The 20,452-nt window shown below is 39.7% G+C and overlaps 1 protein-coding gene and 1 pseudogene across 1 annotated transcript; both read left to right on the plus strand.

The window, feature by feature from the left end:
* Nucleotides 1–672: 672 nt before the first annotated feature.
* On the plus strand, nt 673–19,717 carry LOC120556135 (transmembrane protein 255B). The gene is made up of 9 exons (XM_039795537.1): nt 673–929; nt 1,697–1,839; nt 1,982–2,044; nt 13,473–13,562; nt 14,913–14,993; nt 15,560–15,645; nt 17,132–17,291; nt 17,938–18,084; nt 18,725–19,717. The coding sequence occupies exons 1-9, from the start codon at nt 866–868 to the stop codon at nt 18,956–18,958; spliced, it is 1,068 nt and encodes a 355-aa protein (XP_039651471.1). The 5' UTR covers nt 673–865; the 3' UTR covers nt 18,959–19,717.
* Nucleotides 6,224–6,387, plus strand: LOC120556594 (annotated as a pseudogene).
* Nucleotides 19,718–20,452: the final 735 nt, after the last annotated feature.

Genomic DNA, 20,452 nt, shown 5'->3' on the forward strand with positions numbered 1-20,452 from the left:
ATCTTCAGATTACATGTATCAATTAATCGGTTTATTGTTGTTTTATCGCAGTTTTCTAAAAAATATCCAAGGTGATGTCATCACATTTGCTTGTTTTATCAACCAACTCCCTAAAACCCCAAAACCTTACAGTTCATTATCATAAAAAAACAAGAAATAATCACAAGAGGCTGATACTGGGGATGGGTTAGTGTTTCTGCTTGTAAAAAATAATTAGATTAGCTGGGTCCAAGGCTTGTTTTTTCCAAGTTTTGGCCGATGGAGGGCGCTGTAAACTAACATCACCATCAACGCTGCAGCATCATGACCAGTCCGATTACAACCTGTTCGCTGTGGAGATAGGTCTGGCAACGCGAGACTACAGCCTATCGACATTAAAACAGCCTATGAAAAAAACTCACTTTACCACATTTCTATTATATAGTATAGAGTTTAGCCACATACTGTAAGTATGTTTTAAAGCTGAATCATGTATTAAAGCTACATTAAACGTATGCAAGACAGATAATTTAATAATTTATCACTGAGGTGAAAACATGGAGCTGATTGGTCTCTCTCTCTCTCTCTCTCTCTCTCTCTCTCTCTCTCTCTCTCTCTCTCTCTCTCTCAGGCTTCAAGAAAAGTTGAACTCGTCTGAGCTCAGAGTCAGGTGTAAACACGTATATGAAATCGCACTCTTATTTATTATAACGATGTTTTCATTTTAAGAAAAAAGAAGCATCTTACTCGCAGCTTGTTGCCAGTGCAGGATGAGGACTCTGTTTTGAATCAACAGGGACAAAAGAAACGCCACGCAAAGCGTCGCTTCAGCTGCCTGATCTCATTTTCCTAAATTTCAGAGCTAATTCATCCGGACTGAGTCAAAATGCCGCAGCCTGAAACCCAGCAGACAACTCAGACACCAGCGACAGAAATACTGGATCCAGCAGGTAATTATGTCAAGTTTCATCCTGAGAGCTTCTAACCGGACTCTGCATTCGTGTGCAGGTTTCAGCAGCATTTTTAATATAATGAAGGCATTCTTTTTTCATCTAGTTTGCTTTAATTCAATGCATAGGTTTCCATGTGTTAGGCTATACCTTTTTGTGAGCAAAAAGTCCTCCAACCTTCATCATCCAAAAAACACTTAGATTTTTAGATAGAAAAACACTTTAAATGCTTCTCATTTCCAGATGTGGAAAGTACATGTACTCAAGTACTGTACTTACACATATTTATGAGGTAGGCTATTTCTACTGAGTATTTGAAGACCCTATTAATTGGTACTCTAATGGCAGTGAAAAAACAAAAGAAAAATTCTGCATATTGGTGATGACAAAACCTATATGACGCCAGTTTATACAGTAAATCAACAGTATATAAAACAGATCCACCATAGCCAGCTATGAATATGTGTACTTTTTGTTGATACTATGTAAGATTTTGAATGCAGGGCTTTTACTTGTAATGGAGTACTTTTACTTAGGTAAATGATCGTATTCAGATCATTTATCTTCCACCACTGCTAAAAAAAAAAAGAAAAAGAGAGAAATTAAAGAGAATATAGGGAAATTTTCTCAATATGTTCATGTTGTCTTGAGCAGAAAAGAGGTTCAAGTTTTGGATTTTATGGTCAGGATTGGGTTGAGAAAGGCATGTAATCAGAGGGTTCAGGATGTAATGGATGTAAAGAGTTCCTCCTGTCATCCGTCCTCAGTTCACTACCTGCGTCGGAGGAAAACAGCCCTGTGGGTGACGGTGTCTCTGCTGGCTCTGTCTCTGGTGGTGATGGCTGTGGGTCTGATCTCTGCCACTCGCACCGACAACGTGCCTGTGGCTGGATATTACGCCGGCATCGCCGTGAGTGGCGGCCCCCCTCTCACCTTCACAATCCCTGAATGTCTTTGTCCTGACACTGATAAAGCATTAATGTCATTAACCCCTCAGGCACTGTATGATTGTGAGTTTCATGTCTTCCACTTTGATCTCTTTGTACCTCCAGCTGAGTTTTGGAGCATTTCTGGGTATTGTTGGCATCCACCTGTTGGAAAACCGCAGACCCATGGTGAGTCTGTTCCTCTGACTCTCACACTTTAAAACCACATTTCAATGATGATTTCATTTATTCCATCTATTTATTACCTTTATGGTCTTCATTTAGACACCTTAACTATAAACAATGTGTGCTTCAAACTTCAAGAAATGTCTCATTGATGCATGCATGGTTGGTATTTTATTTATTAGCAACATTTCCATAACCTTTAAAGGTGCTATATACAACATTCAGAGTCTGGACTGCCTGCACACGGCTCTCGCTTCTGAAGTCACAAGCAAACACGGAGGTGGCTGAGCCAAAATGGCGGTGGCTAACAGTGCTAACAATGGCAACGGTGCTGACAGAGCTAACTGTTAATTGGGGTTAGCTCACACTCAGGTGATCACCGGAGCGACCTGGGGGGGGAAGTGGAGGGTGTGCATTACGCTTCCATGGTTATCAGCAGTTACCGCCATATGAGCACCGCTCTCCTGCAGCAGCTAGCCATTGGGACATGAACACGAAGAAATGGAGGTAACAGGGAGGGCCAACAGTTTCAAAGGGAGGGACCGACCCGGCTGCCAAATCAAAAAACAGAAAAACTGGGATTACATCACTCACAGAGAGTGTGACTTCATTCTCTGCTCAGGACGCCATTACTCCTCCATATCTTTACATAGCAAATAGTTGTTTGCTGCCTTATTAATGTTCTGAATGTCATAAATAGCACCTTTAAAGGGACAGCTGGTAGCCTTTGTAGGACAGGAAAGTTGACAAGAGGTGTAAACATTCCTGGATCACTGCAGGTAAATGTCGATGAATCAGCTAATTCCTGCAGAAGTCAAGTGGCAAAGATTTCTTATAATACGTTTTCCTCACATATTTGCATGGTAGTTACATTCTTACCTGATACACTGTTATCCCGAATGAGTTGACTTTACTAGAAATGTGCGTGGAAACCCGTTGCCTAAAATCGTCTGTTTTTACACAAGGTGAAATTTAACAGGTTAAGTTGTATTAACACAAAGCGGTAAGTTGATGCAGAAGACAAATCAAGTTTACATTTAGTCATTACTAAAAATCATTATTTAACATAAATAATTTTTTTCTATAGCCATGTTGTCTAAAATAAGCATGTTAAGTTGTTAAGTTAAAGCTTTACTGCGTAACTTTTTTATATTAATGAAGGTCCGTTACATTCAAGCCATTGCCAAATGAGTTGCTACAAAGCTAATTAAGACGATCAGCACCACACCACTCTCTCTGTAGTTCTCAATATGGCTATGTTCAGAAACTGGTGTCGTCCGGCGACTTTCGTGCGCATAAAATAGAGTGAAGATATTGACCTCTTCTCAAGAGTCGATCATGTTTTTTTAACCCTCCGTGTCCTCCTTGGCTACTAGCAACTGTGTGGAGAAGGGGGGTGAGGGCGGTGCGCGATCACCGAAGGCTGTATCGTGTGGACGCGCCCACAGTTTTGTTGTCATTACTTAGAATTTCTCATGAGGGACACAGAAACTACACACTATAGCTTTAAACATGCAAAGAAACGTGACAAATATAAAACATTAGGCTACTTATCAATACTATAGAAAAAAAATTGTTCATATAGATATTTGGTGTTTTTTTTTTTTTTATGACAGCATAGCTTTACTTACATTGTATTTAATACATTTGTTCCAGGATAACAGAAAGGAAATTGATAACACAGAACATTATCCAACAATATTTAATTTTAATGCACAGAATTGGAAGTTTTACTTAGGATATATAGTTTCCATTTTCTAATCTGTAGATATGCTAGTGCACATGCCCTCACTGCCCAGACCCCATCAGTCCCCACCCGGGTCTCGGTCATGGTGCAACAATAACTGTAGATAAACATGAACACTAAATCAACCATACAAAACTAAAACCCAGAAAACATAAATGCACACCCAAAACATTAACAGAACATTAATGAAACACACTTTAACCAGGACAGAAACATATTTTTTTTTCCATGGGCCTTTGCATCGCTTCAGCACAGATCAGTTCAAATGACCCCTGCCCCTCCCATACAGAAACTTAACATCCTTAGTTATCTCTGCTTAATATGATCTGTGCACTGCATACTTCAGCTGATTATTACAAACAACTAATGTGATTTAGTAATGAATATGTTTTTTAACAAAACATGAAAGAATAAGTAGCGACCACTAACACGTTAAATTACAACTAAATCTGGGTTTACAGTGCAGACTCTTCCCTGCCCCGCACCAAACACAATAAGTTAGCGACAAGCTGATGAAGAAAGTGAAGCATTTAGAGAGGAGGAGAATGATTATTGTTTACATCCTCCAAATGAATTCTAATGTTGCTCTGTATCTGCTGTGAGTGTAAATTTGTTAATGTACGCTGAACCAATTTTGAAATGTGACAACATGTAAGTGTTTACAGCTTGTTCTGCTGCACCCAAGTGGCCCAAAAAGGATTTTTGAATCAGAAAATGCATTCAACATGTTTGTTGGCCCTTTTTTACAATGACAGCTCAAGTTGTGTGTAGCCTTTTTCTCTCTCAAGGTGACATCTGTCAGCTTTTTGAGCTTTATAATATTCATCTTCTAAAAAGAGGCATTGTTCCTGGAAAATGAAACATATTGTATATATATATATATATATATATACCATAAATTAGAGGATTATGTTACAGACTTTGTAAATTCACTAAACTGTCTTACGGGAAATTGCTCTATTATGAGCAAGAAGCAAATCTGATTACTCGATGGCGGCCGTAATGTGTTCTTGGTCCTTGTGCCCGGGTCAGAGTATGTGACTGGATTTGTGGCCGGGGAAAGTGAATTTGATTGGCTCTGGATTTCTATGAAAAGAGCAGGAATTGCATTAGTATTGGTCAGTTGCTGACGGGGCTGCTTTATTTCAGACAGGGACAAAGGTATAATATCATCAAAGTGCCTCTTTGTAAAACAGAGTAGAGACACTTATTGGTTGGCCAAAGATCTGTCTGAAAAGATTATTGACTCTTTTAAAAATTCTCTATTTTCTAACATGGTGAAAAAAGTAAGAACCTCCGACTCCAATAAAAAAAAATAACAAGAATAAAAGAAAATGAAATCTGCATGATCTGATCTGACCTCCACTTAGCATCATTTGTGGCAACAGTCAAGAGGCCGACAAATCCAATAGCACAAGAGCCAGTGGCAACCGGAAGCTGAAACTGTTCCTCTGTGTTATTTAAGTAATATACTCAGGATCACATTCGCAGGACGTGAAACCCAGAATGAGACTGAAGTGGACACCAGTGACACAGAAACTTCAGCAGACTGGGAGTCTTTGTTTTTCACCTCTGAATTTGCCCTAATTATTATGTTCTACTCATCTAATTTTGCAAAGTTTATGAGGGAAGGCTACAGTATTATTGTGGAGGTTTCTTGATGATTCACGTCTCATTATTCCTCCGTGGGAATATTTAATTGATCTTGGTCTTCTCTCCTTAAAGCTACATTTGTAAGTAATCTCCCCCTGGCATTCGTCACGGTGCCAATAGGTGTAAGAGGGCGAAATGCGGAGGTATGTCCCTCTTTGGCTAATGTATTTTAAAGATGGAGGCGCTACATGGCTGCCGTCATCCAAGCGAGTTGCTCGTATGTATTCTGAATGATTCTGAATGTCAGATTCTACGCTTACGAGAATACTTTGATTAGTTGGTGGAAGTAATTACACATGAATGAGCACATATTTGTGAAAGAACAAAGGGCTTTTTTCTAAGAATCAACTCAAAGAATTACACAATGTAGGTTTAAGCATTCATATTATTCATACTATACACCTAAAATTATTATACCTAAAAATACCTAAAATATTCGTGAAAAAAGAAGGAGACAAAGAGTAAAGAAGAAACCAAAGAGACATTTTGTTCAAGTTTCAGGACATATACAACTAGGATTTAAATAAATACTTCAACAAACAGCCTCTCCCTCGAAAAAAAACTCTAGATACCTAGATACCGAAATAAATTCTTAAAAATGTTATTTGAGAATTATATGAGTTATTTGAATTATATTTTCAATACATTTATCTTACTAAATGTTTCCACACAACCAGGAATAACATTTTGGACGGGAAATACCAAACTCTTCATTCTTCTGTTGACCCAAAATTTGTTAGACTTCATTGTAAAAGCCTTTTTTTTTCTTGCAACCTTACAGTTTCCTTGCGCAGTGGCATCGTAGCCTATGAGGTTTATCCGAGGCGCGATTATTTCTGGTTGAAAACATAAGTAATAATAAAGCATACATCTAACCTTTTGCTTGTCCAGGTGTGTAGGTAGCCTGGGCTAAGCAGCTAATCGTGGTCATGTTAGAAAGAAATGAGAGTGACATTTTTCCTCATCATACGTTGTACTTTAGAACTTTAGCCTCAGTGTTTTAGATCATGTACGTAGCCATCAAGCACATATTCAAGATTCTTGTTTTGAAAGTTAGCTGGAAACATTAAAGTCAACCAACCAAGTTTTCAAACAACAAATCTAGCATTAGCGAAATTAGCTATAGCTACAGTTGAAAAATCCTGCTAACAACTGACAAAAATCAGCATTCGCCACCTAAAATTGAGAAGGCTGCTTTGCCTCTATCTGAAATCAAGGACAGATTTTCTTTTTAAAATGTTGTATTTGGAGTGGTAAATCTTAGCCACGGTTATCAGCCGTTACCACCATATGAGCACCGCTCTCCTGCAGCAGCTAGCCATTGGGACATGAACACGAAGAAAGGGAGGGAACAGGGAGGGCCAACAGTTTCAAAGGGAGGGACCGACTCTTAGTGTGAGACCGTCCTGATCTCGCGAGCTCCAGTTTTCCACTCGCAGATCAGTCTGGCATCTTGAGAGAGAGAAAATTTGGAGCCGTTAGCCAAACGACCGGGCCAATCAGCGTTGTTTTTTTTTAGGTGGGTTAGGTGGTGATAGACAGATGGTTTATCCAATCAGCTAACCAGTATTTTCAGACAGCGGTAGCCCCAATTCTGTTAGCCACTCGCTAATGCTTTTTTTCTCTTGGATCCTTCTTTTGGAATATGGTCCATGAACCTGAAATGGTGCCTTTTATTCCTAAATTCTCGTTATACAAACGGCAAATATCCTTTACCGACATGTTGCTTGCTTGCAAGAGCTAACGAGCTATGCTTTGCCTGCAGCGGCAGGGGCGGGCTTGTGGTTGTATTTTCATACGCTTCGTGGATCTGATTGGTTGATTTGGCCTGTCTATCACCAACATAGGTGATAGACAGATGGTTCATCCAATCAGCTAACCAGTATTTTCGCCCCTTCCCAAAAGTTCTCCAACGGAAAATTACCAGATGGATATGACGAGTAAATGTGAAGCAATCCATCTGGCGAAGTCAGGTTAGGTAAATCTGCCATTGTTATTATTGCAGACATTAGTATTGTATTATAGTATTATATATTGAGTGTCATCGTAGTCTCGCATAGACCGCCAGACCTTCCTCCACTGGGCTGCGGAGGAGGGTCTGGCTAAGATAAGATAAGATAAGCCTTTATTGTCTCCCATAGGAGAAATTTGTCTTGGGCTAGTCCACACCTCAGTAACAACAGAAATATGATCAAAGCTTAGTTAATGGTCAATATAAATACATTAAGCCAAGGAAAAACTAATAGACTATAAAATCTCAATTGAGTCTTTATTTGAACTGTAAAGTGCTAAAACCTCCAAATTAACAGACGGTTACTGAGTACATGACTGCAGGGCACTGATCAATATGTTAAAGTAAAGTAACGCTCAAAGACATTAGAAGGTTTTTTAAATGACTTTACAAACATTTTAGAGACATTTAGAGACACTTTACAGGCTTGATACAGCACAGAGGATTTTTATTTTTGATGTGGTAGAGACCATGACGGTGGTATTTCAGTGTGTGTTGTAAATTTTTCATGTGGCATCCAGGGTGTCGCTGTCTTACATTACACCACAGTGTACCATAACGAATCCGGTCTGCACAGATACCCTTCATAGAGCTGTACACGTGTGTGTGTGTGTGTGTGTGTGTGTGTGTGTGTGTGTGTGTGTGTGTGTGTGTGTGTGTGTGTGTGTGTGTGTGTGTGTGTGTGTTCACTTTGCGTGCTGTAACTGTGAGATGGAAGAACATTGACAAAGACATTGACTACCTGCTGTATGTCTGTCCGCCTCTCCGGCATCGCTCCCAGGTCTGTGCTTTAAACTTTAATGGTAAGATCGCTGCCATACTAGCGCCGGTCTACGGTGTCTCTTATGAGGCACATGTGGCACGATGTTCCTCTCACACAGGTGTCTTCTTCCCATCCTGTGTCTGAGGCTCAGCACTGTAACACGAGAGCCAGCTGGCAGAGTGAGGTTGCTCATTAAAGAACAACTAACCAACGTACCGACAACGCCACAGACATCTGAGAGCTCTTCTCTTACTTTCTGGATCTATCAGGCTTTTGCTCCTCTGACCTCATAAAGCAGCAGATGGAGGGTTTGAGGTTTAAATAAGCTGCCCAACAGCCATGTTTCCTGGTTTGATTACATAAATTAACAACTTTAAAGTAATAATCTGGAAGATTTTCACTTAAAAACATTTCTGTTAAGCCACTTTCTGTCGCTCAAAGAGGTAACACAATGGTAATAAGTATGGTAATAATAATAAGTATGGCCCACTGATGAAAGGTTGCACTATTTTATAAAATAGTTAGCGATGCATTTTGCATCACCCAGCAGTGGTTGGTCCACCAGAGAGGGTAGGCGGAGCTAACGCAACAGACTCGCTCTTCAACTCACTTGTGTGCAAAGCAGCGTACTGTTTTTTTTCTCCAGTCTCTGCTGGCGTTGTGAGGAAACGGTTACTATGGCCGAACAAACGAAGAAAACTTCGAAAACAGGTGGATGTAAAAGAGAGATCTAAAAACACACCTGCAATTTTCGCTTATCACCATAGGAGCCTTTCTGTTGTACTAATAAAAGTGATGATACAGTAGAAAGTAGGTGTGCACGATTCAGAAAATGTCACGATTCAATATTGATTTTTTAGGCTCAAGATTTGATTCAAAATCAATTTTCGATTCAAAAACGATTCTCGATTCAAAAAACGATTCAATGTATGTAAATGTAGTTATGCAGTTACTTTTCCCATGTGATTGCAGTAGACATACAATTAAAAAAAAATTAAAATATGAATTGATTTTTGGAATTCTATGAATCGATTTTGAATCGGTAGAGCTTGAATCGCGATACGAATGTGAATTGATTTTTTTTGCACACCCCAGAAAGATACACTAATGCACAGCAAAAAATAAAAACATACATGCAATATTAAAATATGAATGAAATGATAGTAAAATAAAAACTATACCATGTAAAATATGATTAAAACATTAACACATGATAAATTAATGTCTAATAATAGCAATTAAACACTCCAATAATCGAACACAAGTAAAAGCTTAACAAAAGTAGAAGTAGATTATCTAGATTATCCAACGGACAGAAATTTAGGATTTGACTCTTAATTTGTTAGACTCCTGTTGTATAGTATAGCCACTGTATGGCTTGAAAATTGAAAAAATGTGGCATAAATATTGTGGTACGTCAAAATGTAGGTAAAGTTCCGGTCATGGCGAAAAGAACACTAGTATTTTACTGAGCGAGAGAACAGCAAATCAACAGTCTACATTTAATCAGCACTAATTTAATAAGAAACTAAATGTCACCAATGGTAGAAACTTGGTGGCCTAGAGAGAAAAACAAATCTATTCCCCATAATTTTCCACCACACAGATCAGTGTTATACCACCATCTATGCTTAGTGGATAACTTTGTATTTCTCGATTTTAGTGTTGTAAACATCACATCACAAATGTTCTCGAGAGACCAGTCCTTTTTTATGATTGTGAGGTGTGTTACAGGTAAAACACATTTGTGCTCCATTGACATTTCTTGGATAAAATCTTAATAACTTCAATATCGCCACTTTTCATTTTGTCTTATCCAAAATGTTTAAAATGATGCTGGAGCATGACATTCTGTCTGTAAATTCCCCTCTTATCTGCCCTCACACGGCTGCTCCTAAAACAGGCTTCACTGGGCTGAAGCCTGTAAGATTTCTTTATGACTAAATGCTTCGTGTAGCTCCTGTTCGTTGTTCTGTACGGTAGTTACTGCCTGTATCTCAGACTGCCGTCCTTTTGGTCACCTTGCAGCTTGGAGAGCAGAACGGTGAACCTTTAAAGGGTTGTATTTTACCCAACAAGTTTCTTATTACCGGTGTGTCCAGCTGTGGTCGTGATTGGTCACTGGACCACTGAGCATGGGGGGAAAAAGACCTTGCAGCGGTCAGCGACTTTGGTTACGTAACCTGATAGATATCTTTACTGAAGCTACGTATAAAATTCCTCCTTGTGTCTTTATCTCTGGGTCACTCATGTATTTTCTTCTGTAAAACTTACATCATGTGTGCCTTTGTCCTTTATTGGTAAATTACTTGTAATGATGAAACTCCAGAGAAGCCCTTCTCAACTCTACAGAGCTTTCTTAGCTCATTGTTTAGCTGTACGGCCCGCAACTCTCAGCACTCTCATAGCTTCATTCTAGCATCAGCAAGCAGCTGCTTTCAGAGAAAAAGCTCTAAAAACCAGCCGTACAGTACCTACTCAGTACCAAACAGCAGACAGACGCAGACTAGCTGGGGAACATAGTGGAGCATTTAGCAACAAAAGAGCCAGATAAAGTAAATTAAGTGGCAGTCTTGTAATATTTTCTCACTGACTCGTCTCCTCAGCATACAACTATCTACAGTGTGAGTCTTTAATCTTTTACAGTATTTGATTTTTGTCTCTGCTTCAGTTGTATCGGGAGATTTGGGGGGTTTGGGGCGACAGAGCGTGTGTCAAGGTGCTTTATGTGCTGGCAGCTGGTGCTAAGGTAATGTGAAGTAATGCAGTTGTCAGGCTCTATTGTCTCTGCTGCTGGCCTCATCTCCCACTTGCAGCCCATAAAAACAGAGTCATTTAAACCGCTAATGAAGTGAAGAGTCTGGGCCAGTGGCAGATAAAACCCACCCAGAAAGAAGCTCATTTTCACCGCCCGGCTCTTATTTCACTTTGTTGGAAAAGGAGGAAAGTTATTTTAAAATATACCCTTGTTTTAATATCTGTTTCACCACAACTTGTGTTATTCTCATGTACAGACATTAGCCATTTACTGTATATAACACTTGGACAACGTTAACTTTAAAATTAGCCTGAATAGCAAACCTGATCAGTTTATGTTTCGGACATTTACTGTATGGAACAGCTTTATTCCTGATTAGCCGCAACCTATGCAACTAAAAACCAAATAAGGTTATTACTTAAAGGCCCCACATACCACTGGTCCACCCACATGATTAGACATCTTCTCAGGACTGTGAAGGTGTGCATAGACTGGACTTGATTGACATTTACATCACATATATTTAGCTTTCTTTTAACTGTTCAGAACAAAACAACTTACATCTTTATCATTGGGTGCGCTCCAAAACCCTGGACTACCAAGTAGACAAAGAGGGCTACTACCCAGAAGCCTCAGACCCCCAAGGGCCACCGAACGTACCTATTGTCACTGTGTGTCAATTGTTTTTTGTTAATTTGTTTGATTGCCAGTTTACACCAGTAATGTACAACATCAACTAATGCAGGTCCTGCATTGTTGGGTGGTTTTTGTTGAGCCCTGTCTTGTAGACGGGCCATGTTTCAAAATCTAGTTTCAAGCTACCATGACAATAAGTCCTTGACAGGGTGCAAACACAATGCACAGTGGATGGGGTCACAGTCAAGAGTCACAGTAGATTTTTACCAAACATTACAGACTAATACATACATATTGTACATATGAATGCTAGTTAAAAATATACTGGTCTCAAACTAAAAGCACTCCTGCTGTTAATGGGACAATAATTAAACAAAAATTAGGAACGTAAGCAAAGTTGGAGAATTTGTGACTTATGATTGCATCTGAGTCAAACAATCACTTGTGCTACTTCAGCGTCATCAGCTGTTAAATAATCAAACCAGAAAAGGTCTTCTGGATTCAACACATTCTGTTGAAATCTCTCAAAACAAAAGCTGAAGATCTTGAAATGACATCAGAAATCAAGGAACGGAAAAGATAGTTGTCCCTTAATATCAATGCAGGATCATTCGATTTCTAGATATATTTCGGAAAATTGTCACTACCTTTGTACTTCTTTTTGCTTTTGGGTAAAAACTGCTATATCCCACCTATTATTTTAGGTAGATAGACAAAAAGTGTGCGTTTGATCTTCTGCTTGAGTACAGCAGATTCGGTCCTGGAGGAGTGATTGAACAGACAGTAAACGATGCTCAGTGATAAAGTTTTTGATCAGACATCTGTGATCAGCCAGCTGGGTCTGCTGGGCTGTGTGTGTGTGTGTGTGTGTGTGTGTGTGTTGTGTGTGTGTGTTTGTGTGTGTGTGTGTGTGTGTGTGTGTGTGTGTGTGTGTGTGTGGGTGTTGTGTGTGTGTGTGTGTGTGTGTGTGTGTGTGTGTGTGTGTGTGTGTGTGTGTGGGAGAGAGAAGAGAGAGAGAGAGTGCGATCAGGAAAGGGAGAACAGGTGTGTGTCACAGATTTGAGGTTATTGATCAGTGATCAGATTCTTAGGCTGAATTTACAGAAGTATGTGAATGTGTGAGATAAGCAACAATATGGATTTGTGTGTGTAGTTGTGCATCAGATTGGGAGAATTAGATTGACCTTGCTGGTACAATAGGCCATTTCTCTGTCCTGTATGTCGCCTCTGTGACCATAAATTACCCACAAAGCACCTCTGCGTTGGCAGAGCAAGAAGCCGTTCATTTCCTTTATCGTCCTGCAGCCCAGACGCTGCAGATGACCAATCAGCACACATACATGCAGAAAGCTTATGTACACAAGTGTGTGTGTGTGTGTGTGTGTGTGTGTGTGTGTGTGTGTGTGTGTGTGTGTGTGTGTGTGTGTGTGTGTATGTGTGTGTGTTAGGGAAATGAAATTATGGTACTGTGAGTAGAAATACATGTATATATGGCAATCATTTTTAGTATCCTCTGTCTTTGTATTTACCACTGGTCTTTGTAAACAATACATGTATTGTTATTGTTAACTATTTGACAGAATCAATTTCTGGTCATACTTACATACATGTTTATAAATAGATTTATGTTTGCTGCAAATTCAAGATTTCCATATCAGATTCCCAGTTTATCCTGATTATTTATTTTACAATATTTGTGCATTTATACAAATTTTTTCATTCTTTTATTTTGAAATATGTAAGAAGTAACACAAATAAAATACAAGCTGATACATATGTACTTACTCTGATTACACGTACTGGTACTTTTAATCTTTGTTCCAAAACCCTTTCTCATGACTTTACCCTCTTCCTATCTTTAAGCTCGTGGCAGCGATCATATTCATCAGTATCGGAGTCATCTCGTCTTTCTTCTGTGCCATTGTTGATGGGATCATCGCTTCAGAGTTCATTGTAAGAATCACACGTATGCGCCTGCACTGAAAAGAAAGAAATACAAACTAATTCACCTTTCTTTGTGTGTGAACAAACCCTCAAACACACATTCACACACCAGATTTAATCACACGTGGAGATCAACAGAGACATGGGCTATACAGAAATGCTTGTTGAGAGTGGTTCAGACAGGAACTTTACAGATGCAATCAGACAGAACCATGATCAAACACCGCACAGGTAGACCAGACAAACTAATGTCAGCGCCCGACCTGCAGAGAGCTGCTGGGGAGCCATTCAGCATAACAAGGCTGATTAAATGTGTCCAAACGTTACCCACATTTCTCTAAGTCACTGAAAACTCTTGCAAACAAAAAGGGATATATGTGTCCAAAAATACTATACTATATACAGTACATCTTTAACTCTATTTCAACTGAGAATTGATTTTCCTGGAACTTATTTGTACATTATTTTGCAATACATTAAAAGAGAAATTAGCAATTCCACAAAGATTTTTGTGTCCCTTTCATTCTACGTCCCACTGCAAACATGTTCCCTGTTACATCATGTCTGTATTTAGTTCTATGTTTTCATTGGAAGAAGCCTTATATACTCCAAAACATTTTCATAATCGGTCAAACTCTCTTTCTTTTAAAAAGCTCCCTAAATTAATATGCTTGAAATTCAATTTGTCAATTACCTGAATTTGTTTATATGGGAATGAACAAGACATGCTGAGCGGTCAAATGAGGTCATCGTTGCTTCCTTACTGGATATCTTAGATTGCTCTCGGTTTGTGGATACGCGGACACGAACGCCTCAGTTTGTCACATCAGCCTAATGAATTTTAATGAGTATCTTAACGAGTTTGGACCAGAGATAGTTTTAAAAAGCTGGCACAGAGTCAGTGATATTGATCAACAGTGCTATCAAACCCTCTGCAGATATATTTATTTTGTGCTCACAGGACAGTAAAAGTCATGTTTATTGCACCTTCAAGCTTTGGACAATGAAAATGATTATATTAGCTTTCACATTATATAAAGCCCATTGAGGTGTAATGCTGTAGGGTGTGTGGTCCAGTGCAGTGGACGGTTTGGAGCAGGGACATGACGTAAACCTTCACTGCTGCAGTGACACAGAAACAGGAGGAGGATGGACAGAATAACACAAACCAGGTTTCAGGTTAAAAGTGCATTATTAAAACCCTTAAATCATGGAGATAAAGTCTAAAAAAGAACGGAAAAACATTTAGGTCACACTTGTGGTGTATGACAAGTCAATTAACATTTGTGTGTGTTTCCATATAATTGTGGCTCATGTATTTAACATATCAGTCTCTTCTCTCTCTCTTGCTACACCCAGGACATAAGGCCTTTGCAGGAGAACATGTGTGACTTTTACGCCAGTGGAGCGGGCTACGCCTACGACAGCTACTATACTGAGGTGATTCATATGCTTTATACACACTTACAGTAATATATATTACCTGCGGTTGTCTGTATTGTATAAACATACCAAGTAATTTCTCAATAAGAACAACAATCTAAATACCTTACGTAACCTAGCCTTATGTATGGTTTCCATTAACTTCCTCCTCCAACACACTGCTTTACGTTTGTGTCTCAGTTTTTTTTTTTTTTTTTTTGTAAATGATGCATTTTAGGTTAATTTTAGGATTAATATATTCTGTGTTCATGCAGCCTTTGGGTGTTTACTGTAACTGAAAAATTGTGTGTAACGTGTGTAGTGACATCTAGTGGTCCACTAAGGTTACTGCACTGAAAGAAAGAAACTAGTTCACTTTGCATCAAATTATAAACAAGTAGAAGTGCTGGAAATGATATGTTGACATATAGACAACATAGTTTCCTCATGTATTTTTTTTGTCCAAACAGTTTGTCGAGCTCCTGCTTGTCTGGCTGTTTTCATTAGGTTAATAAAACATTTACCACAAATGATTTAAAGCTCTTAGAGCCACCTTAACTCTCATCAAACCTCTGACGCTGTAGGTGACGTGCCGTTCGTATGAAAAAACATGCAAGCTGAAGCTGAGGAGCAACACCTGCTACTGCTGCTACCTGTACAACTGTGACAGGTGATACGCATCACCAGCTAATGGCGTTCAGATCAGTGTGTGTGTGTGTGTGTGTGTCTATGTTTAACTATATTTGTGGGGTCCAAAAACTGCAGTCCAGTATATTTGTGGGGTCCCAACAGCTTTGTGGGGCCAAAATGCTGGACCCCACAAGTTTAAAGCGCTGTTTGAGGGTTAAGACTTGGTTGTAGGATTAGGGATAGAATGAGGTTATGGTTAGGGTGAGGGTAAGGGTTAAGGTTAGGCATTTAGTTGTGATGGTTAAGGTTAGGGTAAGGGGCCAGGGAATGCATTATGTCAATGATGGGTCCCCACAAAGATAGTGCCACAAACATGTGTATGTGTGTGTGTACCTTATTTTACCTTACCAGAGTATTTTCATGATTAACTTTCTACCCTCCAGGCTGCAACAACAACTGGTCCCCATTCATTTCAGTACACTATACAGTACTATCCTAGTAAGCGTGCAGATACGTGACCCTTGTGGGCGTCTGTGGCTCAGGAGGTAGTGTGGTCGCCGACCAATTGGAAGGTCGGTGGTTTGATCCCTGGCCCCTGTAGTCAAAGTGCCCTTGGGCAAGATACTGTACCCCAAATTGCTCCTGATGTGCTATCGGTGTCTGAATGTGTGTGAATGTTTATCTGTGCGTCTGTTGTTGTATAGTATCGTTAGCCACCAGTGTATGAATGGTGCCTTTAGTGTAAATCACAAAGACTTTACCTTATACTTGAGTCAGGGTGTACATCACAGTGAACATGTTTATTTATCTATGTTTTCACATAGTTATATATATAAAGAACATATGTTATAACAATAATAACATAATTACATTTTATAATAGTGTGATAATACAGTAGAGAGCATTGTTAAAATAAGTATCCTCGATTTCAATGTTGGCTGCCAAAAATTGCATTAGGGGCCCCGCTATTGGAAAATCACTCTTGGATCATGTGATTTTGCAACTTTCTTGCATTAAAGAGGTTCCTATTACACAGCCAACTTTCAAATGCCGGATGTTGAGAGTTTTCCATGAGCCCTTGAACTTACATCAAAGAGGAAGACCTTTCCAGTCCCTCCCTGCTTGCAAGTACATAACTACTCAGTTATTAGCTGATGAACAGCTGCCTGGAAGGTTTAATGAAAAGGTCATAAAATGAGTACAAGTGATGGCCAGTGGGTGGGGGTTGTTCATTTTCTTCCCTGGTTGCCACTTTTTTTTCATGGCAGACATTTTGCTTGACTGTAGTTTTCCTACAGGTGTTACTAATAAAATGAATAAGAGCTGCTCTCCATTTAGCATTACCTGGCTCACTGACATTTTAAATGGAACAGTGCTTTTTCCCACCATGATAAGTGTCTGCTGTGAAAGCCTTTTAATATAAAGTACACAAGCTTAGTGCTTTATGGCAACAAAACCAGAGGTATGCTGGGTCCAAGTTATCCTTACCAGCTCACGATTTGTCTCCTGCTCTCTTCATCTTCCAGCACAAATTACCACACACAGTATTACGCGTTCACCGGGGTCAGCAGCTGCTGGGACGTGATCCACCTGCACCGTCTGCTGTGGGCCTCAGTGGTGCTCAACGTGATCAGCTTGTTCCTGGGCATCATCACCGCCGCCCTCCTCGGAGCATACAAGGATGTGGTGAGCTGGAGTCCCGAAAAAAGAGCATCTTTACTTTGACTTATGATAAGAAGTAACAAAGAACATAAGAAATAAGTCAAAGAACGATGTTTAAAGACAATCCTGAGTGAAATAAAAAAAGTTTGTAATATTACATGGCTGACAAGATGTTTCGGCAAAAGCCTTCAGCACTCTGAGAAAGGATTTCTATTACACTCTTAACTTACTACACTTATTGCCTGCAGGCCACATACAGTACAATCCCCACAAAAAAACCATAGGTCCTGTTTTAAACTCAATACTGATTTATGTGTGTGCAGATATCTTTTTGTTTCACTGACTTACTCGCTACATCTTTAAACATTTCCTGCGTATACACGAAAGTACTAAACAATGCAGTTTCCCTAGCAGGAGTCTGGTAATCTGTTTCAAAGATATGAAAATCATGATCTTATTTTGTTCATCTTAATGGTCCTGATTTTCTGACTATTGTTCCTATAGTACATTAGGCAGCAATCATACTTCATTACCCTCTTATATAATGAAATGTGTGTGTGTGTGTGTGTGTATATGTGTGTTTAGCTGGTGCACGCTTACTCACATTTGCCTTCAAGCTCCATTTGATGATCTCCCATCTTATCCAAAGCATTTCTTCGGTTTCCTACAGCAGAAGCCGACTCTTCAGATTGCTCCCAGCCCCACACCCCCACCCCACATCCTGTACAACCCGACCCAGCACATGCTCACCTACGCTGGCTTCTGCCCTTCAGGACAGAGTCTGCCTACCTACCCCAACTATCCAATACCTATGCAGGTAGGGCCCCAGGCCAACACAAAAAAGAACCATTGATAGGCCCTTTTCAGGGAAGACAGCCTGTTACACAGCAGGAAAAGCACAGGTGTGAATAACTGAATGACGGCTGAGTTTATTTTGGCTGCTTCAGTTTCAGGGTCCTGGTATTGTGCATGCTTGCTCACTGTCACTCTCACTGGGACACATGGATATAACTGAGCTATATAACTATATAACTGATGTTATTTGTGCTTTTCATACTATGAGAGGTCAAAATGTCTGCTGTGAAAAAGGCCAATCTTCCATTCCAGTGTATTAGTTTGGCAACCAGATGAGCAGCACTGGATCACATTTATTTTTTGCTGAACTAGCACATCGGTTTAACATCAAAGCACCTGACCAGAAAGAAAACTATTAATCTGCACTGCTGCCAGGAGCTATAATTCCAATTGCCTTAGATCAGCAGATGCATAGATTTTCATGTGACTTTGTCTGAAGTTTGTCTCACAGTTTTATTGATTATGGCTCATCTTTGCTGATGTTTCGGAGGCTGCTAACCACACCTCATATAAAAATGTCAGAAATGAATTTAGGTATTTTTGGCTCTACTTCCACATACCGATGCAACCTTCCACTCCATGTCTCCTCACCTCTCCCACAGCACAACAGCAGCTATCAGCAACCTGCTACTCCCCAGATGATCCCTGAGGGAGGCCATGCCTCCAACTCCTGCCTGTCTGAGGAGAACCAGCAGCAGCCCTCTCAGGCGCCCACCCAGCCACAGCCTCAGGGAACCACACAGGAACCGGGGGGCTACATGCTGACACCCAACGCTCCTGTCCTCTACGGATCCGCCTATAGCCCCTTTGAAAAACCGCCACCTTACGCCTGCTGAGCCCAGAGACAAACATCTGGGGCATGTTGGAGAAGAAATATCTGGTCAGAGTGAAAGTAGCACAAGACATTTCATAGGTGACCTTGTAGACGGAAACCCCCTCAGTGAGCTCCACGACTACTCTGTACTGATAGAAATGCTACATTTCCTGTGGTTGCACTGAGGAGAGACACAGATTTATAACTATGTAGTGTGATTATAAAAACATGATTACGTTATTTCATGTGTATTCATCAAAAGAACAGTTTGGGAAATATGCTTATTTGCTTTCTTGCGGGGAGTTAGATGAGAAGATTGATACCACTCTGATATCTCTTGGTGAATATGAAGCTACAGCTGGCTAACTTAGCTTAGCACAAAGACTGGAAACTGCTAAACCGGCCTAAGCACCTCTAAATCTCACTAATTAACACGTTATATCTCGTTAGTTTGTGGTAAACTGGTCATGTGCAGGACTATTTATTGGTGGCAGTTGCCAGGCAACCGGCAAAGACTCCAGGAAGTTACTGCTCATCTCACTCTCAGCAAGAAAGCAAATAAGCACGTTTCCCCAAATGTTTTTCTTTAAGCCTAAAGCTGGCCTTCAGATGCTTACATGTTACATATATGTTAACTATTGAATACGTGTATAGTAGTACACTTGACTGTGATCTGATAGTTGTTTATGTTCTAACTTGTAGATTACAGGTCTTTCTGCATATTGTCTCACTATACTAGACTAATGTATGAGCAATTAAAAGGGCTTTCTTGAAATGTGAACTGGGGAGAAATTATGCTGATGTTGCGGTTATTTAATTATGTTAGTGTGAATCGTTTAACATGCACTTTAAAGTCAATATACTTTATATATTATTGATGATGCATGTTAGCTGCAGTGGGATAGGGTTATGTAGCTGCTACGCAATACATTATGTATTAAAGAGCCACCTTTCAGAATATATATATATGCATATATTTACTGATGCATACAAATACATATGAGTGCCTCATCAAAATCTCATATTTAAGGAAGAGTTCAACATTTTGGGAAATATGCTTTTTTGTTTGCTTGCCAAGAGTTAAATGAGAAGATTGATACCATTCATGTGTATGTGAGTGGTATTAATGTTCTCATCTCTTGGCAAGAAAGCGATTAAGTGTATTTCCCAAAATTTCGAACTTTTCCTTTAAAATCTTACATTTTTAAAGTATCATCAGTACAACTTTTACTACCAGTACCAGGTGTTTTCACAGTACTGTTTCATCTTAAAGTACTCATATTATGCTTTTTGGCTTTTCCCCTTTCCTTTATTGTGTTATATATCTTTTTGTGCACATTATAGGTTTACAAAGTGAAAAAGCCCAAAGTCCACCCCAAAGGGACTTACTATCTCCAACAGAAAACACTGTTCACAAACTGCTCCAAACAGCTCTGTTGTAGTCCAGCCTTTACTTCCGTGATGAACATGCGTCACTTTGTAACACACGTTATAATGCTCGCCTAGCTGCTAGCGT

The sequence above is a fragment of the Perca fluviatilis genome, chromosome 3 (genome assembly GCF_010015445.1).
Source record: "Perca fluviatilis chromosome 3, GENO_Pfluv_1.0, whole genome shotgun sequence".
NCBI classification, from domain to species: domain Eukaryota; kingdom Metazoa; phylum Chordata; class Actinopteri; order Perciformes; family Percidae; genus Perca; species Perca fluviatilis.